General features: G+C 34.6%; 6 protein-coding genes across 8 annotated transcripts; 5 read left to right on the top strand and 1 right to left on the bottom strand.

Annotated features, from left to right (window-relative positions):
• Nucleotides 1–2,109: 2,109 nt before the first annotated feature.
• On the bottom strand, nt 2,110–4,094 carry LOC104776725 (Ribosomal protein L10 family protein). Its single transcript, XM_010500833.3, has 8 exons — nt 3,894–4,094; nt 3,495–3,660; nt 3,256–3,346; nt 3,099–3,157; nt 2,910–2,970; nt 2,669–2,759; nt 2,485–2,561; nt 2,110–2,401 (listed from the first exon to the last, which is right to left on the bottom strand). The coding sequence occupies exons 1-8, from the start codon at nt 3,919–3,921 to the stop codon at nt 2,285–2,287; spliced, it is 690 nt and encodes a 229-aa protein (XP_010499135.2). The 5' UTR covers nt 3,922–4,094; the 3' UTR covers nt 2,110–2,284.
• A 397-nt stretch (nt 4,095–4,491) lies between these two features.
• Nucleotides 4,492–7,520, top strand: LOC104776723 (WAT1-related protein At1g68170-like). 3 transcript variants are annotated; one of them, XM_087502867.1, is made up of 7 exons: nt 4,492–4,660; nt 5,109–5,171; nt 5,265–5,381; nt 5,516–5,762; nt 6,694–6,852; nt 6,970–7,121; nt 7,188–7,520. In XM_087502867.1, exons 2-7 carry the CDS (start codon nt 5,125–5,127, stop codon nt 7,345–7,347), a joined length of 882 nt encoding a protein of 293 aa, XP_087358993.1. In that variant the 5' UTR covers nt 4,492–4,660; nt 5,109–5,124; the 3' UTR covers nt 7,348–7,520. The 3 variants fall into 3 exon arrangements, with proteins under 3 accessions (XP_087358993.1, XP_010499133.1, XP_010499131.1); XM_010500831.3 differs by having other exon boundaries at nt 4,498–4,740; XM_010500829.3 differs by having other exon boundaries at nt 4,498–4,740; nt 7,170–7,520.
• A 502-nt stretch (nt 7,521–8,022) lies between these two features.
• Nucleotides 8,023–11,118, top strand: LOC104776722 (WAT1-related protein At1g25270-like). Its single transcript, XM_087502787.1, has 7 exons — nt 8,023–8,786; nt 9,001–9,063; nt 9,340–9,456; nt 9,734–9,992; nt 10,265–10,423; nt 10,531–10,682; nt 10,771–11,118. Exons 1-7 carry the CDS (start codon nt 8,623–8,625, stop codon nt 10,934–10,936), a joined length of 1,080 nt encoding a protein of 359 aa, XP_087358913.1. The 5' UTR covers nt 8,023–8,622; the 3' UTR covers nt 10,937–11,118.
• A 569-nt stretch (nt 11,119–11,687) lies between these two features.
• LOC147946774 (thionin-like protein) lies at nt 11,688–12,376 on the top strand. Its single transcript, XM_087502848.1, has 3 exons — nt 11,688–11,875; nt 11,966–12,016; nt 12,204–12,376. Exons 1-3 carry the CDS (start codon nt 11,734–11,736, stop codon nt 12,233–12,235), a joined length of 225 nt encoding a protein of 74 aa, XP_087358974.1. The 5' UTR covers nt 11,688–11,733; the 3' UTR covers nt 12,236–12,376.
• A 3,344-nt stretch (nt 12,377–15,720) lies between these two features.
• On the top strand, nt 15,721–16,686 carry LOC104776720 (uncharacterized). Its single transcript, XM_087507250.1, is given in 6 exon segments — nt 15,721–15,729; nt 15,779–15,847; nt 15,849–15,940; nt 15,942–16,054; nt 16,140–16,188; nt 16,311–16,686. Coding segments are annotated over 6 exon segments (345 nt in total). The 3' UTR covers nt 16,324–16,686.
• Nucleotides 16,687–17,508: 822 nt separating this feature from the next.
• On the top strand, nt 17,509–20,847 carry LOC104776719 (tubby-like F-box protein 10). Its single transcript, XM_010500827.2, has 5 exons — nt 17,509–18,189; nt 18,877–19,352; nt 19,458–19,545; nt 19,638–19,770; nt 19,899–20,847. Exons 2-5 carry the CDS (start codon nt 18,987–18,989, stop codon nt 20,650–20,652), a joined length of 1,341 nt encoding a protein of 446 aa, XP_010499129.1. The 5' UTR covers nt 17,509–18,189; nt 18,877–18,986; the 3' UTR covers nt 20,653–20,847.
• The last annotated feature ends 224 nt before the right edge of the window (nt 20,848–21,071 follow it).

The following is a 21,071-nucleotide window of genomic DNA, read 5'->3' as shown; positions in this document are numbered from 1 at the left end:
TTGCATTAAATTCGATAGATAAAAATGATAAGAGGTCAAATTTTTTGTATAAGATTCTCAGATGGAAATGATTGATGTACACCTAATATAATATGATCACGAGTCGCTTCTTTCTCTTTCCCATCGTTACATTCTCGTAGTTGTAGCTTAGTCTCAATCCGACCAAACAAGAAATCATCTCTCTCGCATGAAGACGGAATCTTACAGTATGCCCATTTGGAAAAGAAAAAAAAAATGAATTTTTATATCAACAGAAAAGTTGCCTTTACAGTTGAAGAGGCAGATGAATTAGAAAAGCCAGATCTAGAAGAAAAAAAAAAGTCACCTAGTAATAAAAAAAGGGGCTCTTAGCTTAAATATGTACAAAGAATTAACGTGAAGCTCGGCAAGCATGTTCATCAAGATGAATAAATCATAGAATAGATGTGGAAGAAAAGAGATTTTAATTTCTATGTGGAGTTTGATACATGCAATAGTTTGATGTTATGTACAAATAGGATATAGAAAAGCTATATATACATAACATATTGTGATAAAACTACGTAAAAGAGATGAATCTTTGCATAGTTTCTTTATTGACACAAGATATTTGGTTTCCCGCTATAGTTAGATAGTTTTAGATAACACATTAGGTGATAGGTCAGTTGACCCATGTGATAAAGAAAAAAATTTAGCATTCTTAATATATGAAACTTGATACTTTTTTTAAAAAAAAATTCTCCTTTAAAAGTGGCCACTCCATCTAATATACAATAGAAACATGGAAGGCAATTTAAGTACGTCATTTTCTCTCTCAAAACTTTTTTGCTTTAAAGTAAAACCTGTTCTAATTAGAATAACGATTTCAAATGAAAAGATATATATGATCTAAACGAGCAGTACTGTAATGCGAATGAAAAAAGATTACCATCCCTTGATATAAGGTTCAAAATTGTGAGCTTAAGTGATTAACTAATTTTTTTTGGAGTTATTATAATTAAGAAACGCCGTCTCCTTTGTTTAAAACTAGTATAGCACATAAAAAAAACTATAGGAACCAGCACTAATTAATATTAGTAACATTTCTATATATCTTAGCAAATTATGAAATATGAGAGAAACCATGTGCAATAAAACGGGAGGAACAAATTCAAAGATGCCCACCCATCATGAAAAAGCCAAAGTCAGTGTCAAAAATAGAGAGAGAAAGAGAGATGTGTGTGTGTGTATTAGTGAATACATATATGTATGTACACACAAATACAATGATGTAAACACATAGGAGAGAGAGGAGTAAATGCTGATTTCAGAGCAGAAGTGGTTGTCGTTTCCTTTACAGGAAAAGGAACGACATGAATTTCAGTGCCAAAAGATTGTTGAAATGGTGGTTAGGAGTCAGGCTTCAGTCTCTCTCACACCTGACCCTTCACTCACTTCCATGATTTCCTTCTTCTTCTTCTCTCTCTCTCTCTCCTATGTGTTCACTTTTCTTACTCCTTTAAAGCCCCCACACAGTCTACTATCTCTGTCTCTCATCTCATGTCACTTCGTGATCTCCTTGATTTACAATCTTTTTTCATGTGTAAAAAACTAAAAAGTATGAATTATGAAAGAAGCAAATTATAAAGGATACTGTAATCAAGCATATGGGACTTGTTTCTTTAAAATTTAACGTATCTCTATATTTTTATAGAACCTTCATAAACCCAATAAAAGGCCCAAACATGAAGTAGATTTCTTTTTTGTTTGACAGCATGAAGTAGGTTGTTTATTTTGGTATTACAAAAAGTTGATATTAGTTTTTTCTTTTTCTTTTGGTCGACATTCGACAAAGTTGATATATATTAAACCACATCTCTGGGCTGAAAGTAAGGCTTGTGTGGATGCAAAGAGGGATAGTTCTGAAAGTAAGGCTTGTGTGGTAGATGGTAGTATTACAACAGAAAAGAGGTTAGGCATTTTATCACAGCTAGTAGAGAGGTACTCAATTAATGAACCGTAGCATTTGAATTTCAACTACTACAGAACTTTGAATAGAAGTGTAGGCAATTTTTTTGAGTAAGAAATTCGATAATGTGACTGAATAAGGATGATAGGCTGTTAAGATTAATTATGTAATTCAGTAACAAATACTAGAATATGGAAATCTTGAAGATAAGTTTGGTATTCTACAAACATGTAAAGCAACAAAACTTTGACATAAAAACATTCGAATGCAAACACAGTGCCACAGTTTAAGAATCCAGGTTGATAGTGCGATATTAAGAAAAAACTTTAAAGGAGTTCGAGTCATAAACTTGGCTTTCTAAGAGGTCTCTACGTCTGAGAGATCCAAACCTTCTTGGTAAAGCTCAAAGTCAATAGGGCTCCATCTGCAGACCAAGGTCAGCTTGAAAGTAGACAGTTTCTTTCCCAGCAGACGCTGCACAAACAAGTATAAGGAAAACATTTCAGAAAACAAACAAATTTAAAGGAAAGGGTGAAGGAATACAGACGTCTTATTACCAAAATGTGGGCTGATTCTGGCGAAAGAGGTTTTCCTTCTTCACAAACTACAAAGTCAGAGATCAACTCCACAGTACCTACATAATAATAAATCAGCAAAAAGAAATGAGTTTTTCGATTTAAGATAAATTGCAAAATAATGTGTATGAGAGAGAAGAATATTAAAGATGGTGTGACGAAAAACCTTTGTTTAGTCGAACGGGCATCTTCTGCTTCCGAAGAAACGGTTCCATATCATGTGTGAACTGTTCTAGAGGACCTTCCTTCAATTCAACCTGATCATTTCGGTGATACCAATACAGTAATTAAGCTGAAGAAACGTTTTTGAAATAACAGAGAGAAGCAGAGGCTGATCATAGTCAAGACTGTTTGCTGATCTAGAATAAAACAATATATAGAGATGGCACAAGTTTCTGTTCACAAACCGTTTCTGCTGCAATTCTTCCGGTCTTTGAAAAGTATGCATCCTCATAAGCATTAAATAAGCTGCAAAACAACAAGAAAAAAAAACATCGCAAAGAGTTAAAACAAAGAGACATGGATACAATTCAAGCCCCTACCTGTAGTTTTCACCAAAGCACAAGAGGGAAAAAGAGAGGTTTCAATAGAGATACCTTTCCACCTCTTCCTTTGGCATATCAGTAGCAAGAAGTCCAGCATTACCATTAATCAACTGAAACAACATACCACAACATATGTAAATCAATCTGACAAAAAAAAGGGCCATTTAACATAAAACAACCATTGTAAGAAGCAGGGGAGTAAACAAACCTTGGAGACTTTGTAGAGACCAGAACGGATTTCATCAGAAGCCGAGCGACCAAGAGCAACCTGCATAACTTTATTCGAACCAAGGAAGAACCTAGACAAAAAAAAAAAATAAGAACCAAGTCAGTCATATCACCAAAATCATAATCAAACACTAAAATGTAAAAAAAAGATACTTATGCTCTTCAATAACTATCTCAATAACATCCAAGTAAACACCAATCAACAAGAAGGAAGCTGACCTTCCATTGTGCTTAAACTGCTGTCTAAACTCATTGAATTTGATATTTCTCATGTTTTCAAAAGAGAAAACATAGACAGAGGAATACTTTTCGACAGACTCCCTAATTGCATTCACAATAGTCTCCTTATGATCTCTTCCTTTCTTCTTCGTCTTGGACAAAGTCACTGCAGCACAAAAAAATCAAGAACCACCCTTTAGTTAACCATACCATAAGAAACTATGAAAAAACATTAGAAAGTCCAAAACTTTAGAGTCTTTTTCAAAAGGGTTCATCTAAAAAAACCTAACAAAACCCTAAAACCCTTGACGGCGGCTACCAAAACAAGTATTAACAAAGAAGCAATGGTTCCGACAATAGAATCAAGAAAGAGTGAAGGAAGGAAGAAAGAGTTCAAACCTGGTCTGTCTCGCTTCGATTTAGGCATAGCTAAGGTTTCAAATGTTTGTTTGAATGTAAGTGAGAGGAACGAAAGGAAACGGCTTCTTTGTTTCTTAAGGCTCCTTTCACTTTTCTTCAGGGAGACTGAAACCCTCGTTCCCTTCTCTGCTTTTAATTCGCACCTCCTTTTCTTTTTAATCTGGACCCCTAAATTAACCCGACCCGGATCCGGCCCGTTTCAGGCCTTTATTGTTATCATAAATATGGGCCAAATTTTGTTTTTATTCGAGGGTGGTTCTTCTTGATACTTGATAGTCAATATAATTTGGAAAATAAACTTAAATTACAATGGATTATAACGCCAACCAAAAAAAAAAAAGAAGAATAAATCTAGATGAATTGTTAATCGACTTAGATGCAATATTGTTGTTGAATAGAATTGAATGAGAGAAACTGGCGTGGCGAATGCATGGTTTCATGGGTAACTTCATCACGCTATTTTCCAAAAGCGCAGCCCTATTGGGACGCTCGTAGTGTGTAGTGTAGACACTTGGTTCCCTAATTAAACACCAACATGCATGTTTATAATTATATATAGAGTGGCCGAGTTACACACACGGCGTATAGATAGATATTCATTTCTCTTAAGCATTCAACTTATTTTTTCTAGACTTCTGGTGAAAATGGTGCTTGCAGATGGGCTCAAACCGGTGGTACTGATGCTGGTGGTTCAGGTCGCTCAAGCCGGAGTCAACATTTTCTTCAAGTTGGCCATAAGCAGTGGCGTAAGCCTACCTATTCTCATCGCTTATCGTTTCCTCTTTTCCACCGCCGTTATGGTTCCTCTTGCTTTTCTCTTTAACCGGCAAGTTATTTCCTACACTAGCTAGTATGAATGACCATTTTAAATTATTGGAGGCCATATACAAATTTGGCTGTGTCCTATCTTCCCCCCCCCCCCCCCCCCCCCTTCTCTCTTCGATATCTATAGCATCCATCGAAAATCGAAAACAAAAATATATAATTCCAAAATATTAAGTAGAAGTAGATCATGTTATAATACTAAAAGTCTCAATTTCCTTTGTCTTTTTTTTTGTGTGTGTTTATTTTGTCTACTTGAATGACTTACATATATGGATGGACGTTTATGTTCATCAAGTTTTCATGCATGATTCGGATGTTAATTTTGCTATTCGGTTATTAAAAGTATATCAACTAATGTTTTATATACAGGGGGAAGAAGGTAAAAATGACAGGGATAACTATCTTCCAAGGCTTCCTGTGTGGCTTATTCGGGTAAATAATTTCGAGAAGCAAATACTATACTCTTGAATCCACTGTATTTTCCAATCATAAACTGATTAGACTACATACATATAATACATGCAGAGGATCATTAGCATACAACCTATATTCCGAAGGTATGGCACTAACGTCGGCTACGTTTATGTCTGCAGTGGGTAATCTTTTACCCGCCGTAACATTCATCGTTGGCATCTCTGTAAGGTATTTTAAAATTAAATATTCGTTATTGATTGAGAGATCAAAATTTTCTAAAACGTTCCGGGTTCATATAAAATGCAACTTTCGTAGCGATTAATAATGTACGTAGATGTATTTATCATATATGTATCATATAGGTTGGAGAGATTAGATTTAGGAACAATGGCAGGGAAAGCAAAGGTATTTGGGACATTAATGGGAATAGGTGGAGCAATGTTGTTCACCTTCTACAAAGGTTTTTCCATTGATTTCTTGAAGTCCAACATTAACCTTCTACCCAACACTAGAAGCAGTCATGTGGCTTTGTCGACGTCCCACCAAGTGTTGGGAGTCTGTTTAGCCTTCGCTGGTTGCATCTCTTATTCCATATGGATCATCATACAGGTGAGCAAATTAGCATGCATAAACACTAGGTTTGTTGTGATGGGCCGATCGACAGGTTAGGTTGGCTCGCGAAGATAACCCTATTTTATCAAAAAAAAAAAATCCGAGCCACTCCAAACCAAGTTCGGTCCAATTCAAGGCTACAGATGCCGAGCACAATCCGTCGAATCAACCACTTTTTATTCAATTTTTTTTCGGGTTAGCCAAATTTTAGGATCAAGCATGTATACCTGAAGGCTGAATCAACGCTCAATATGGGCTAGATATAAAACGTGCTTGACCATATACACATGTGCGCAGCATGCATTGCTAATAGGATTGTTGTGTTAGGCTGAACAGTCTTGTCTTTGATGGGTCGACTCGCGGATGTACTTGTTTTCTACTGAAATAAATCAGAGGTGGTCTGAACCGGGGGTCTAATTTAGGACTAAACATGTATATAAAAATCAAGGCCCAAATTGAGATGCATTTAAAGCGAACCTGATCTAGGCTGACATTTATGCTCATTACAATAACCCTTGATATTATAGTGATTACATGTCGTATCTAGACATTCATTAATACTAATATGAATCACTTGACTTGAATGGCATACACATTTTTTCAAAACATAATCTTGCGAGATACATTAGCATTCACAAAAACTTGAAAGAAATAATATTAAAACGTAAAAAAAAACAGAAAAATGGATCTTAGATGTATCTGCAAGTTTTAGAATTACAACTACATTATATAGGACTCAGTAACTTTATTCATCTACTAAATAAGTAAATAGTAGCTTTGAACCGTTATTTAAATTTATCCTTTTATTCAACTTAAAATTATTTTCGTTTTATTGATTATGCTATTCAGTTATTGATGTCCGGTACGTATACCCATCAATTTCATTATTTTCTTAAATTACCAAATTAAGAATTTCATTACATTACAGGCAAAGATGAGTGAAACATTGCCATGCCAATACACTAGTACAGGGTTGATGAGCGTAATGGGTTTCTTTCAGTCAACTATCTATGCGTTGTGCGTGGAGAAAGACTGGACGCAATGGAAGCTAGGGTGGGACATAAGGCTATGGACAGCTGCATTTTCGGTATCGATCCAATTTTTTTATGTCACTTTTTTGTATATGTTATTATAAACCTCCGAGTATTGACATATAAATTACTAACAAATGCATGGTTTGAATTAAAACAATGAAAACGATTAGGGAACAATAGGAACAGCTCTAATAGTAACACTAACGGCAATTTGTGCGAGGCTAAAGGGTCCACTCTTTGTAGCCGCTTTCAACCCTCTCATGCTCGTAATTGTAGCCCTGGCTGGTGCTTTGTTCTTGGACGAAATGCTTTATCTAGGAAGGTAAAAGACAATACATTTGTTAAGAGTTACATAATGTTTCACTTATAGTATTTTCAAAAGTTTCAGTGTATTGGGAGCAATATTGATTGTATGTGGGCTATATGTTGTGATATGGGGAAAATGTAAAGAGTTGAGTGGATTAGTTCCGTCTGGCGAAAGCAAAACACATAAATCGCTCGAGATTATTGTTGCTAGTGCTAACCATGGTGGCTCGATCTCTGGCTGAAATGAAAACGATAGAAAATGACACTAGTGAAAGAAAGGATGTTAATATGCCGTTGATATTATCAGTTTTATTTATTTTCAAATCGTACTATATAACATAGTGAAATCAATTTCTTATTTAGTTCAATTAATTTTCTGTGAAATGATATATAGTACATCAATATTTTCAATTAATTTTCTTTTTATGAAATTTTATTTAAATTTTGCAAACAGTCGTAACAGATCTACAATTTATATTTGGAGAGAGTTTTTCTTAGGTATAATGTTATCATTAATTTGGGTCAGTATGCAGAACTTTTTTAATTTTCGGTAATTCTTAAAATATGTACGTATCGCGATACTTGCTTTTTCATTTTTGGATGTATCATCTTTAAAACAATGCGCAAGTCACATGAATGGAGAGTAGGAACGGAAGAGAAATCCAAACCCAAAACTTCCAAATTTGGATATTTACCAAATGTATAGCTTTTTACGTACGCACGTTGCTTACTGACAATAATGAGTTAGGAGCCTTTAACTCTCTTCTGGATTTCTTATATGTGGCAAAGCAATCGTGGGGAAGCCACAAAGCATGCTTAGAACGTGTCAACGTCAACCTAATATGTTACTTTTATTTACATCTTGTTTAAATTCACATGTGTAGTATTATTTAAAAGTTAATAGCACCGAACAAGTTGCTGCATTGTGATTTTGGCTCAAATAGTAAAACGCATTATACCAGCGTACAAGAATGTTCGGCATCGAGTATCGATGTACTGTGTACATGTCCAATATATTTCTACTCCTTTTATAATAAGATGCTTTTTGCAAAAAGAAAAAAGAAAGAAGATTCGTTACTAGGAAACGCTCTTGATAGCTTGTGGAGGTAGTACTCGAACGATAATTAGTTTCTTCTTGTTTTTTTCTGCATTACGTCTTCACTTTGTATTCTGTTATCCCTTTGATCATGAATATATATTTCAACACATAATTTCTTTCTTTTTTATTTTATACACATTTAATAAGAAGGTTCAATCGTTTAGAACTTTGCTTATTAAGTCACAAGTTTCCATAAACATGCATTTGAATCTCACATTTTCTTATATCACTTAAATTGTTCACGGTCTCTACAACTAAAGTGGAGCACAATGAAAAAGGTATAGAGGTAGGACTAAATCCGAAAACACCTTGGCTAGATAAATAAGGCTGATCATGAGCTCAGGAGCACTGGATAGTTTATGGTTAGAGTGTGTATCAAAGTAAAAACCAGAAACTGTGGGGCGAATCAGCTAGAAAAATGAAGGGTGTAATTTCAATGGTGGCGGTTCAGTTTATGTTCGCAGGGATGTTCATCTTGTTTAAGATAACGGCCCATGATGGTACGAACCTCAAAATCCTTGTGGCTTATCGTCTCTCCTTCGCTACTCTTTTCATGTTTCCCCTCGCCCTCATCTTCCAAAGGTTTCCTATTATTATTTATTCTTACATTTTAATTGTTATTTATGTGCATTTTCAATCACATAAAGCTTACTAGGCGAAACGCCAAATTTAACATATTCGGACAAATTAAAGAAAAAACATATACTCGAAGGACCTTTGAATATTACCAATTTAAGCAAGTCATTTGTGTTCATTCATATTTGATTTAATTTTATTTTGGATTCCACGTGATCAGGAAGAAGCGGCCAGAATTTACATGGAGGCTGCTCTTACTAGCATCTCTTTCGGGGTTGCTTGGGTACTCAGAAACTAGTACTAACTATTCAATTTTTAGCCGAGATTTTGCGATTTTTATTTGTTTATCTATATATGGCGAGAATATACTGAAATATATATATCAAACTCCATAGACAAAACAGTGTTGCAGTGTGTATTTTTAATGAATGTTGGGCACTTGGGCTTCCCAAATTGCAACAAAAATCATTCATTTGAAGTTTTGAACCTAGAGCACCCATAGAATTATTTTTGCATGGTGATAAATTATAATAGTTTCAGGTTTTTTACTACTTTACAGAGCGGCGATACCAAATATTCTCTATTTGCCGGGTCTGGTTCGAACATCAGCGACGTTTTCAGCTGCGACCAGCATAATAGCCCCATTGATCACCTTGGTATTGGGTTTGGTATTTAGGTTAGAGTCGTTAGACACATCAAACTTTAATTCATCAATTTTTGAAGTAGTACAATCTATTATTCCCTTCATTTAATTATATTTTTTTTTTGAATACATAATTATCAAATTTTAATATATTTCGAAAGCCGAAGAATATTATCAATTCTTAACAAATTTTCACACTTGTTCCATTGGTTAAAGATTGGAAATATTTTTCAGCTGATGAAAACTTAAAGGCTATATGGTACTTTTTATTCTTACTTAACATCCGTTCGATTTGTCATTGGGCCAACAGGATGGAGACTCTACGGCTGAGATCGAACGAAGGGAGGGCTAAGCTGGTGGGGACGCTGCTTGGTGCCGGTGGAGTCCTCGTGTTTATATTCTATAAAGGTGGTGAGATTCATATCTGGTCAACACACGTTGACTTACTCAAAAGCTCGAATGCTGGTCAATCATATGGCCGAGCCACTACGAACCACCACGTCTCAATCCCAGGGGTTCTTATGGTTCTTGGCAGTAACGTTTCCACCTCACTTTGGTTACTATTGCAGGCAAGTGCTACTACTATACACTACTACCAAAAAAAAAGTAATCCTTGTTTACACATTAATATTCGAATAAAACATTGTATAAACTAGAATATAATTGACAAAACAGAGCTATTATATCGTTACATATGTATGTGCCATAATAAGATGTAAATTTTGCTAAGAATTGGGACATAAATTGACAAGTGTAGTTTAATGTAGAAGAGATAGTGGAATAATAAAAATTTTGAACGTTGATAAGAAGTTGTAAGACAACACAAAATCTTGGTTTCTAGGCAAAAATAGGCAAGGAACTTGGAGGGCTTTATTGGAACACAAGTCTGATGAATGCGGTTGGAAGTTTTGTGTGCGTGATTGTTGCTCTCTGTTCGGATTGTGACTGGAATCAATGGCGATTAGGATGGAACATTACCCTCTTAGCTACACTTTATTCGGTAAAACAATCTAACATATGATAAAGGATCGGTTAGAGATGCACCTATAATTGCGTATGTATATATTGTGTTACACGTTTTTATTTTGACTGTCCGTTTATGTGTAGGGAATCGTGGTTTCCGGAATGGTCGTGCCTCTGGTTGCATGGTGCATCGCAACAAAAGGAGCATTATTTGTTACGGTGTTTAGCCCTATAAGGCTGGTGATCGTAGCCCTGATCGGATCATTTGCTTTAGAGGAAACGCTGCATTTGGGAAGGTATATCAAACTCGATCCTGTGTCGACTAAACTATTTTGTGTGAATCTCTTATTCAATTTCATTCTTTTTATTTTGCGAAACTTACAGTATAATCGGTGCCATGATAATGGTGGGAGGAGTATACCTAGTGGTATGGTGTAAAGCGCAGGAAAAGAAGAATGGCTCTACGAAATCGAACCATATTGTAACAAATAAAAATATCAAAGAAATAGACCTTGTCAATCTCCCAGCTATAAATAGAGATGTCCCCTGAATCCACCATATGGTTACAGCATCATATATAATTTGAGTCCATAGAAAGTAGGATCGATATGTGAATATCCATCCATATGATTGCCTGAATTGGTGTTAATTAGCCTCTGTAGTATCTCTCCAATTTCAGAGTGACTTCGGTATTATAACACAATTATAACTTTATGGTTATTACCTCTAAAATGCTATGTTCTATTTCTAGTTTGTTTCATTGTCTAAGTTGTAGATTCGTCGTAAGAAATTATGACAACTAATCCTCCACAAGATTACATATCATATTTTATTTTTTTGAAGTGATTAGTCTTCATACATGTGGTTTCATCTACCGTTTAATTATTACTATTTTCTTCGGCTCGAGGCTGGAACTCAAAGCAAACATCATATATTTTTGCATGTGCGAAGTAACTATCAAATGATTAGTGAATTTATCTGTGTTTTCGTGCTATGTATAGTATACTGTGGATTTTCACTTTGATATACTGTAAATTATCCAATTAAGTTTCACAAAAAAAAAAAAAAAACTAAGTGCATGAGCATGACTTTATTAATTAGTCCACCGTTGTTGCCAAAAGAAAATTATTTATTTAGTCTACCGTCGAAGAAAAGAAATAGCAGTAGACAATTTTTGAAGTAAAATAAAAGGGATAGATAACGTTAGGAGAGGAATCATGACACGTGAACATGCACTATCGGTCAAACCTGGCAACGGGGACATTTCTTTAAATACCCACAAAATATCACTTTAGAAGAGAGAAGGAAAAAACAAAAACAAAGAAGATCTAAGAAGAAGAAAAGAGAATGATGAAGAAGCAAGTGACAATAGTGGCGGCTCTTATGATTCTGATGGCTTTATCTTCCAACTTGGATATGGTTGCTGAGGCTCAATTAGGTCCCGGAGACTGCTACGACGGTTGCTCCACCGCCTGCGTCCAACGTGACCGTGAGTACTCTCTTCTTTATTATGAATTGACCCCAAAAAGGTTTCTCTATTCTTTTGTATAATTCCTAGTCGATCTTCTCTTTTCTTCAGCGAGAAAGACGTCCCGGTGCGATCGCAAGTGCTCCATTCGTTGTGGCCCAGGTATATTTATGAAAACCGGATCCGTACCGGACCGGTCTGTTTAATTTGTAGCAACCCCTGATTAACCGGTCGGTTGAGGTTATAGAATATTTTGCCTGTAACAAGAGATTGAATTTTCTGACTTGTATCTGAATTGAAAAACCAAGAGGGGACTTGGAACTGATGTTGATGTACTTTGTAATTGCAGATGCTGTCAGGGCAAGAGAGACTGGTGTTTGAAACTCTTTTTATTTTACTATGATCCCAATAAATTAAATTATGTTGTAATATTTTTCTTTTAAACGTATCTCTGTAAAACATATTCTGTATTAGTTACGACTCACTATTTTAATTTGATAAAAATTTGTTTTCTATAGTAAATTAAATATTCGTTGTCAGTAATTTTATGATTTTAAAAGACTAGTGGCCGAGCCTGAAAAATTATTTATGGGTGTCATAATTTTTTTTTTTCAAAAGAAAAGGTTATATTAAAACAATGTTACTATAAAAGTTCATTATAAATATAAATTCTAAGCTCACTCATACTTTAAAAACATTCTAAAGATGATGATGAAAGAGGAAGAGTCCAAGTTTTTGAAAAATTATACTTTTGCCGTTTAATGATTTAATCAACTTATAGTTATGTTTAATTATACAAATATACAATCGATTAAAATTTTGTTAAAGTTAAACCCAATAGTTTGTCTAAAAAGCCTAATGATCATATGTTAATATCTTACAATTATAGAAAAAACTTAATAGAAAACGAGATATGAAAAAATCTATTTTTATTTGAAGGGTATCAACAAAATTTGAGAGAGGTGTCAACAGGTTTGCTTCAATATGTGCAATTAAAGTTTTTAATAAAAGCTAAACCAAAATTTATAATTTTATGGGTGTCATATGACACTCCTAATATTTCTCTACCTCCTCTAATATTCTATGTGTAATATTGTAAAGAAAATTTAAATACAAACTATGGTAATTTTTTCTTGTATTATATACATTTTTTTTAATAAATAGAAAATAGTAATATAAATTAGTTTTATTTTCAAAATATTGATAGCTTGAAAATAAATGTTGGGACTTAATTTATATATATATATATATATATATATACCTACTATTGATTTGTGTCCCATTTTCAAGATGTATAAGAAGCCTCTTATTTATTATGGTAAAACTTACAACTAAACAAAAAATAGATTGTTAGGTGAAATTATCTTTGAAATTAATTTAATCGATGTGAAATTTAGAATTCAAAATTTGATTGGATATAAGCTAACGTGTCAAAACAAAAATTGGTATTTAACACCCATCAATATTTATTCAATATATATTTCTTCACCAAGTGATGCTAGTTTGAGTTTCCTTCATAACACCCAAAAGTGGGTATCAAACACCGGCCAATATTTATTCACCAATAGGCCCGATGCCCGTTCCCTTCTATTTTTCTCATTGATAATATTATGATATAAAGTAAAAATGAGTCACTAGTCACTTACACATCACAATTTTGCCTTACGTAAACCTGTATTATGATTTAACCACTTGTTCTTTTTTTCAAAAGAGACATAACAAAGAAAAGCATAGACTCAAATCCCATTTAGTGTACATTTTCCCCACATGAATTCAAAATGAAAGAGATATCAATAAGAAAATAGATACTAACAAATATAGACATTCATTCAGACATTATGCTTACTCATGGATTTATAAGCTCAAATGTATGAGTAAAACGTAGTAGAGAAATACACACTCATTCTTTTCCTAAACTTTGTAATGTACCCTCCAAATATCACATCAACCTCCATGCTTGTGCGTGAAGACGACTGTATAGACTCTCATCAACAATTTAGGAAATCTCTCACGGTAACATTCCTCTATCATTGTTCCCCTATAAAGTGTCTGAGATATTATAAAATTCAAAATAAATCAATCAACGTTTGTGTGTATTATGATTTCAATGATTTTTAATTATTATGAGGCAAACCTTATGTTTGTAGGAAGTTGTATGAAGTGATTGTGTTAGTTCCTAATTAGTCATACCAAGCGGAAAACAATTGAATACATCAATTTATCAGTGTACCCCAGTCCATAGCAAGTCCTATAACATGTTGCTTTTAGACATTTATCGAACTTTTTATCATTTGTTCAGCTGATTTTTGTGTCTCTATTATTTCACTAACATTCTTAAATAAAACCAACTTCTTACCGAAACTCCAAAACACTAGATCCTGTAATGCATAAGTTACAATGATAAGGTTACAAAGCAAGAGGTCGATCAATTTGGTGATAAAAGCTTTAAATATCATAATAAACCATTAAACGAAAATAATTAGGTGTAATATGCAACAATGTGGCAAAAATAATACTAGCTTCTTCAGTTTTACAATGGTTGAGCGCGAGTTTATTTGAGGTATTGCGCTGTGAAGAGCTCCAAACGGATGCTCAACCAGAGTTAAGAAGTAAAATAATATGCAACCAAAACTAAAGAAATCCACTTTTGAAGTTTCCATAGCTCCAACAACACCATGGAGTTGCGTTAAATTATTGCACTTAATTTGTTTTTGAGGTTGAAAACCTGTTCTATAATGGCCTGCACAAAGAGACAAGTTAGCATATTCAACAAAACAAATTAACTTATATATTCATCTAAACAAATTAACTTACGTATTATTTTAATTTTAGATGTTTAATTTGATGCAAATAAGTTTGGTGAATGGTACATAAATCAGCAATCTTTGTAGTCATGGATTTGCTTCCATACACTATGACTACGTTATGTGGGTAATCATGTTCAAAAAATTGGCAATGAATTTCTGACAAATATTTCTAACAGATTTTCCACAAACTAAAAATAATAATTACAAAATATAATTAAATTGCATAAATTCATTAAAAATCAAAACATTTTAAATTCATAAAATTTAATTAAAATTCACAACTAATAATTTTGTCGTAAGAAATTTTGCAGAAAATTAAAAGGAATATGAAAGGAAAATTGTGGAAGGATTTTGGTAAAAAAGTTTCCGTCAGTTTTTTCTTACAAAGACAGAGTCGTCGGAATATTTCCAATAATAACAGCTACAATGATTGATTGATATATACTATAATACCGGTTTGTATTAGATTTAAATTGTCTTGAGAACCGCCGGTCTAACTGAAACCGGCTAATTCACAGACTTTTTTTTTCACATCAAAAATCCATTCGTTAGGATATTGGAAAAAAAAACCCCTCCTAGGTTGCTAATTCATACGTCTTGTCTTCGTCGTTAGATCCAGATCTTGGTAGATCAAGCAATACATACTCGTTGGCATGCATGGCCCATTCTCAAACTTATTTTATCATTCCAACAAAAAGGCCTAGCTAGAATTGTTTTACCTGTATTAAAGGATTTTCAAATAGTACGTGGAATACGATAAATTTCCGCGATTGAAGTTAAGCTAGACTGTGTTTGTATGCTTTTGTTGCAATAACTAAGCAACACAATAATATACTAGCTAGGTTAGTAAAAAACAAGTAGGAAGCAATGACAAATATTACGCGACTTATGCAATAAAGACTTAAAGCATTTGATTTAGGTTATTTTTCTTATACATATAGGACTGTCTATCTCTGAATGAATTTGTATATGTAATATGTTATACGTCGGTGATCTATTGTTTGTAGGTTTTAACAGGGTTGGATATTTAAAAGGATAGGAAACGTAGGGAGATAAATCATGACGCGTGTACATATGGACAAGCGGTCAAACATGGCAACATTCCCTTTTTCCTTAGTTCTTTTATAAACTCACAAACAGATGGCCTTCGAAGAGAGGGAGAAGGAAAAAACGAAAACAAAGAAGACTTAAGGGAAAGAAAAAGGAGAAAAGATCGAGAGAGAGAGAATGATGAAGAAGCAAGTGACGATAGTGGCTGCTCTTCTAATTCTGGTGGTTTTGTTTTCCAACATGGATATGGTGGCGGAGGCTAAATTAGGCCACGGACCATATAGAAAGTTAGGCGCAGAAAACTGCTATGACGCTTGCACCACCGGCTGCGTCAATCCTGATAGTGAGTAATACTCTCTTCTTTCTTAATTTATCCTCAGCTTCCATGTATGATGTATGTATCCGTTTTAATGTTCTCTCTTTGTCAGATAAAAAGCTGATCCGATGCCATCACAAATGCTACGTGTGGCGGTATAGGTAAAAAATATTAAATCCATCGTCTAGTAGAATAATTCATGGAAACCTGATTCTACCGGACCGATATCTAGAATTGTGTATGGATGAAACTTAATAGTTAATATACCATGTTCGTCTACTAGAATCGGATCATAAGTTGTGGGACGTTCAAGGATGAGATGGTTTTGTAACTCTACGAAACCAAAAGGGAACTTGGAACTGATGTTGGTGTACTTTGTGTTCGCAGGAGCTGAAAAAGCAAGAGAGACTCGTGCTTAAACTTTATATTTACTAAAGACCCATATACATGTATTTGCAGGAGCTGATGTACTTTGTAACCAACAATAACAACAACTATGGCAAGATTGTAATAATTAAGCTGTATATATGCGCAAAAAAAAATTATTGGAATAGAATAGATTTTCAGAAAAAAAAAGAATCTTCATTATTAAAAAGAGTTTCTAAATAATGCAAATTTGCATTGGTAGCATTACAAAAATGAAAAGAACCTTTTCGACCCCCGATTCTCTATTAGTAAAACTGGTTTGCACACACACTTGAACCTCTACGGCTCTACCACTTGCACTTCTTGATCTACTACATACCCGAAGGATTTACTCTATCTGAAAAAGGATAAAGTAGAGGGATGACGGCTTGCTGACCGATCCAATCATGGTCCATCTGAATCATCAGAATATAAAATCCGTTAAAGAATTATGGATTGATTTGATAAGAAGTCTGTAAACCACGGAATACGAAATTTTGTAGACCGGTAATCGATAAGAATCTAATATTGATAAACCATGCATAAACTTGTTCAAGGTTCAAATTTGAGAAATTCTATAAGAGTGTTAAAAATCCAAAATTCTATGCTTAGTACTTACATTAATAAATAACGTTTTCCCAAAATATAATTTTAACTTAAACCTTTAAAGATCTCAGCTAAACTTTTCCCGAAAAGTATTTAATAAAGTATCTTAAATCGTTTTGATTTTTTTTCTTCTAAAAGTTCATAATTAATAACATACTAAGGGTTGAATGGGGTTAGGTATTTTTATTATACGATTTCACTGTATCGTTTCTTGAGAGATCTACCCATCTTCCAACATATAATTAAAATTTATGATATACATATAAGTATATAACTAACAAAATTTGACTTATGAAAAAGAATTGATGTGATGAAACATGCAGTACAAATCAATATCGAAATGATTTGTAGTATTATTATTCAGTGATAAGACTCCAAGTTCAACGGTGTAAAAAATCTCTCTATCAGTGTATAACAACAAATTGGTTAAAAAAGGTTTTTAAAACTTTTTATTTATTTATTTTGGTTTTGTGTTAAAGTCAAAACTATGGTTGGGTCTTCGCTTGATGCGAGGCGTAGGTCATGCGGCCTCGTGGACAATAATGTTTCACAATGTCCACTTATTACAAATTCATTCTCTCTCTCTCTCTCTCTTCCGTAGACAAATTTATAGTAACTTAAAAAAATTTGTCATAAAAGTTCGATAGAAAAATCCAACAAGGAAGAGAATTAGAGTAAGAAGAAAAAAATAAGGCATTTTGATTTGTAGATTTTTTAAATTAATATTTACATCTTTCAATTAGTATTTTCTTGCTGTCTCGTGAATGAAACTATTAAAGTATAAAATCAAGAAAAGCTCCTGCTGAGTACTACTGGAAACAAAACAAAAAAAAAGCAGAGAAAAAAAAGAGAAGACGACTTTATCTTTTTTCTGGTTTTTGTTGTTCTTCTTTGACTTTATGGGGTTCTTTTGTTTTTAGATTTAAGGAGCTCTTATAGATCTGCTTAAATCTCTGTGATCTTGTCTTTAATTCTTCTGTTTATCCGTAATTTCCGGAGGATTCTTGAGTTTTTTTTTTGTAAGCAGAAGACCCCTCAGATTCTGTACGTTTTGTTGCTTTTTTGCTGAGCTTCTGGATTTGGTCGGAAACAGGAAGCCTTAAGTTAAAAAAAAGAGAAGATTCTGGGGGTTTCATCAGCTTGTCTGAAAGGTTCATTCTTTTAATAACCCCTTTCTCCTTCTGTCTTTGATCTTTATGTTATCCAAAATCCCAGGTTCTTGTTGTTCTTGTTCTTGAATCTTTTGTGATAACAAAAAAAAAAATCAAGATTTTGACTTTACAGCACAAGTAGTAGTAAATCAGATGAGTAAGTTTCCTTTTTCGTAAATGATTCGGTTTGAATTTGATGACCTGATTTTTGTGGAAACTGTTTAATGCTCTTGATTTTTTTCATGTTACAAATTCGATACGGCTCTGTTATTTCCTGTTTAAGTAAGAGTATTAGCTGACATTTCCCAGTTAAAATATCTGATCTTTTTGCTTCAGCAGCAAATTTTGAGTCCTGATTTTGCATCCTATGATCTCAATTTTGGGGGCAGTGAATTATTATCATCAGATTCTCTTTGGTTAATTATAGCCCCTAAGAAAAGAAAAGAAAAAAGCTATATTGGGGACGTGAGCTAGTTTCTTTATTGGGCATGCGATGCTTGTATTGGATGTCTTTTCTTTCCTAAGCTTTAGCCGAGCTTCTTTCTCTTTTAGGCTCCACTTTACTTTTTTTCTTTGTTGGCTCCTTTTTCTTTTATTTCTTACTTATTAAGAAGATGATGATGACTCAGAATTGCTAACCTGAATGACTTTTTCTTCTTTCTTATGGGGGCTTATGATAATGGACAGTGAGTGGAGTCCTCTCCTATCCCAGTGTGTAGGTCTTTATAGGAATTGGGCATTTCTGGTTTGTTCTTGTTATTGAGAAGAAGAATCCTTTTGAAGAAAAAGAAAGAGAAATGTCGTTTAGGAGCATTCTTCAAGATTTGAGAGATGGGTTTGGGAGCTTGTCAAGGAGGAGTTTTGATTTCAGGCTCTCTAGTCTTCATAATGGGAAATCTCAGGGCTCTTCTTTCCGTGAGTTTTCGTCTTCTCGTGATCTCTTGTCGCCTGTGATAGTTCAGACAAGCAGATGGGCTAATCTTCCTCCAGAGCTACTCTTTGATGTGATCAAAAGATTAGAGGAGAGTGAGAGTAATTGGCCTGCAAGAAAACATGTCGTGGCTTGTGCTTCGGTTTGTCGGTCTTGGAGAGCTATGTGCCAAGAGATTGTTTTATGTCCTGAAATCTGTGGGAAGCTCACTTTCCCAGTTTCCCTCAAACAGGTTTGGTTTTTCTCTCCTTACGGTTTTGCTAGTTTAATTTGATGTTGTTTGGTTCAAACTACTAATGAAGAAGCTTATTTGTTTTGTGTTGTTAAAAAATTTCAGCCAGGGCCGCGTGATGCAATGATTCAGTGTTTCATTAAAAGGGATAAATCAAAGCTAACATTTCATCTTTTTCTTTGTTTAAGTCCTGGTAAGCTTTGTTCACACTTTAGTAAGTTGTTTGTTTTCTTGATTCACTTAGCTTTTGGCTAAATACAAATTGAATTATGTTTTTTTTTTCAGCTCTACTAGTGGAGAATGGGAAGTTTCTTCTTTCGGCTAAAAGAACTCGTAGAACTACTCGGACCGAGTACATTATCTCCATGGATGCTGATAACATTTCAAGATCCAGCAACTCCTACCTAGGAAAACTCAGGTTCGTTTTCAGTCCTTGCATCTCTTACTGCTCAATACTAGTAGTTTGCTACTATTGAAATTTATGGTTGTTTATTTCATTTTTCGTATAATCTTTAGTGTGCTCATTGAGGTTTCTTTCTCTCTCAGATCAAACTTTCTTGGGACAAAGTTCTTGGTGTACGATACACAACCACCACCAAACACATCTTCAAGTGCGTTAATCACTGATAGAACAAGCCGGAGCAGATTCCACTCCAGAAGAGTATCTCCTAAAGTCCCATCCGGAAGCTACAACATTGCTCAAATCACCTACGAGCTCAACGTGTTAGGCACACGCGGGCCACGGAGAATGCACTGCATCATGAACTCCATCCCAATTTCATCGCTCGAACCAGGCGGTTCGGTTCCTAACCAACCAGATAAACTCATCCCAGCTCCATACTCTCTCGACGACTCATTCCGCAGTAACATCTCGTTCTCCAAATCATCACTGGACCACCGCTCCCTCGATTTCAACAGTTCAAGATTCTCGGAAATAGGAATATCCTGCGACGACAACAACGAAGAAGAAGCGAGTTTCAGACCGTTGGTATTAAAGAACAAGCAGCCGAGGTGGCACGAGCAGTTGCAATGCTGGTGTTTGAATTTCCGGGGACGAGTGACAGTTGCATCGGTTAAGAATTTCCAGCTTGTAGCAGCAAGACAGCCGCAGCAGCCTCAAGGAACAGGCGGAGCAGCAGCAGCGGCTGCACAGCCTCACCCGGAGCAAGACAAGGTGATTCTCCAGTTTGGTAAAGTGGGTAAAGATATGTTCACTATGGATTATAGGTATCCGTTATCTGCGTTTCAGGCGTTTGCGATTTGCTTAAGCAGCTTTGACACCAAGCTCGCTTGTGAATAGAAGGAAACCACTCATCATCATTCATGCTAATCCCTTGTCTCTCTTTTATCTTATATGCTTTTTGGTTTTTTTTTTTGGGCAAATCAAAATGTCTCCAATACTCAGTTACTACTAGTGTGAGAGTCAGACGTCTACTCTTAACCCTCTTCTCTATTCTAAATCAGTTGAACATTTTAATGAGTAGTCTTTACTAAAGCTAATTTACACATTACTTGCTTCCAAGAACTCACGTTAAGAGACAACCGTGTACGATGAAAACAAGAAAGAACACAGCATGTGAAAGTTGTAATCAAAGTCTCTAATCTTGAACAAGAAGTTGAACTAAACGATGATAACATTAGCAAACCAACACAGTGGAACAAAATACAGAAAAAGTGAAGAAAAGAGTAACGATTCATGGTTCAAAGTCCACAAAAAGA

The sequence above is a fragment of the Camelina sativa genome, chromosome 3 (genome assembly GCF_030686135.1).
Source record: "Camelina sativa cultivar CO46 ecotype springtype chromosome 3, ASM3068613v1".
Lineage (NCBI taxonomy): Eukaryota > Viridiplantae > Streptophyta > Magnoliopsida > Brassicales > Brassicaceae > Camelina > Camelina sativa.
The sequence above is the reverse complement of the archived record's forward strand: the minus strand, read 5'-3'. Positions and strand labels throughout refer to the sequence as shown.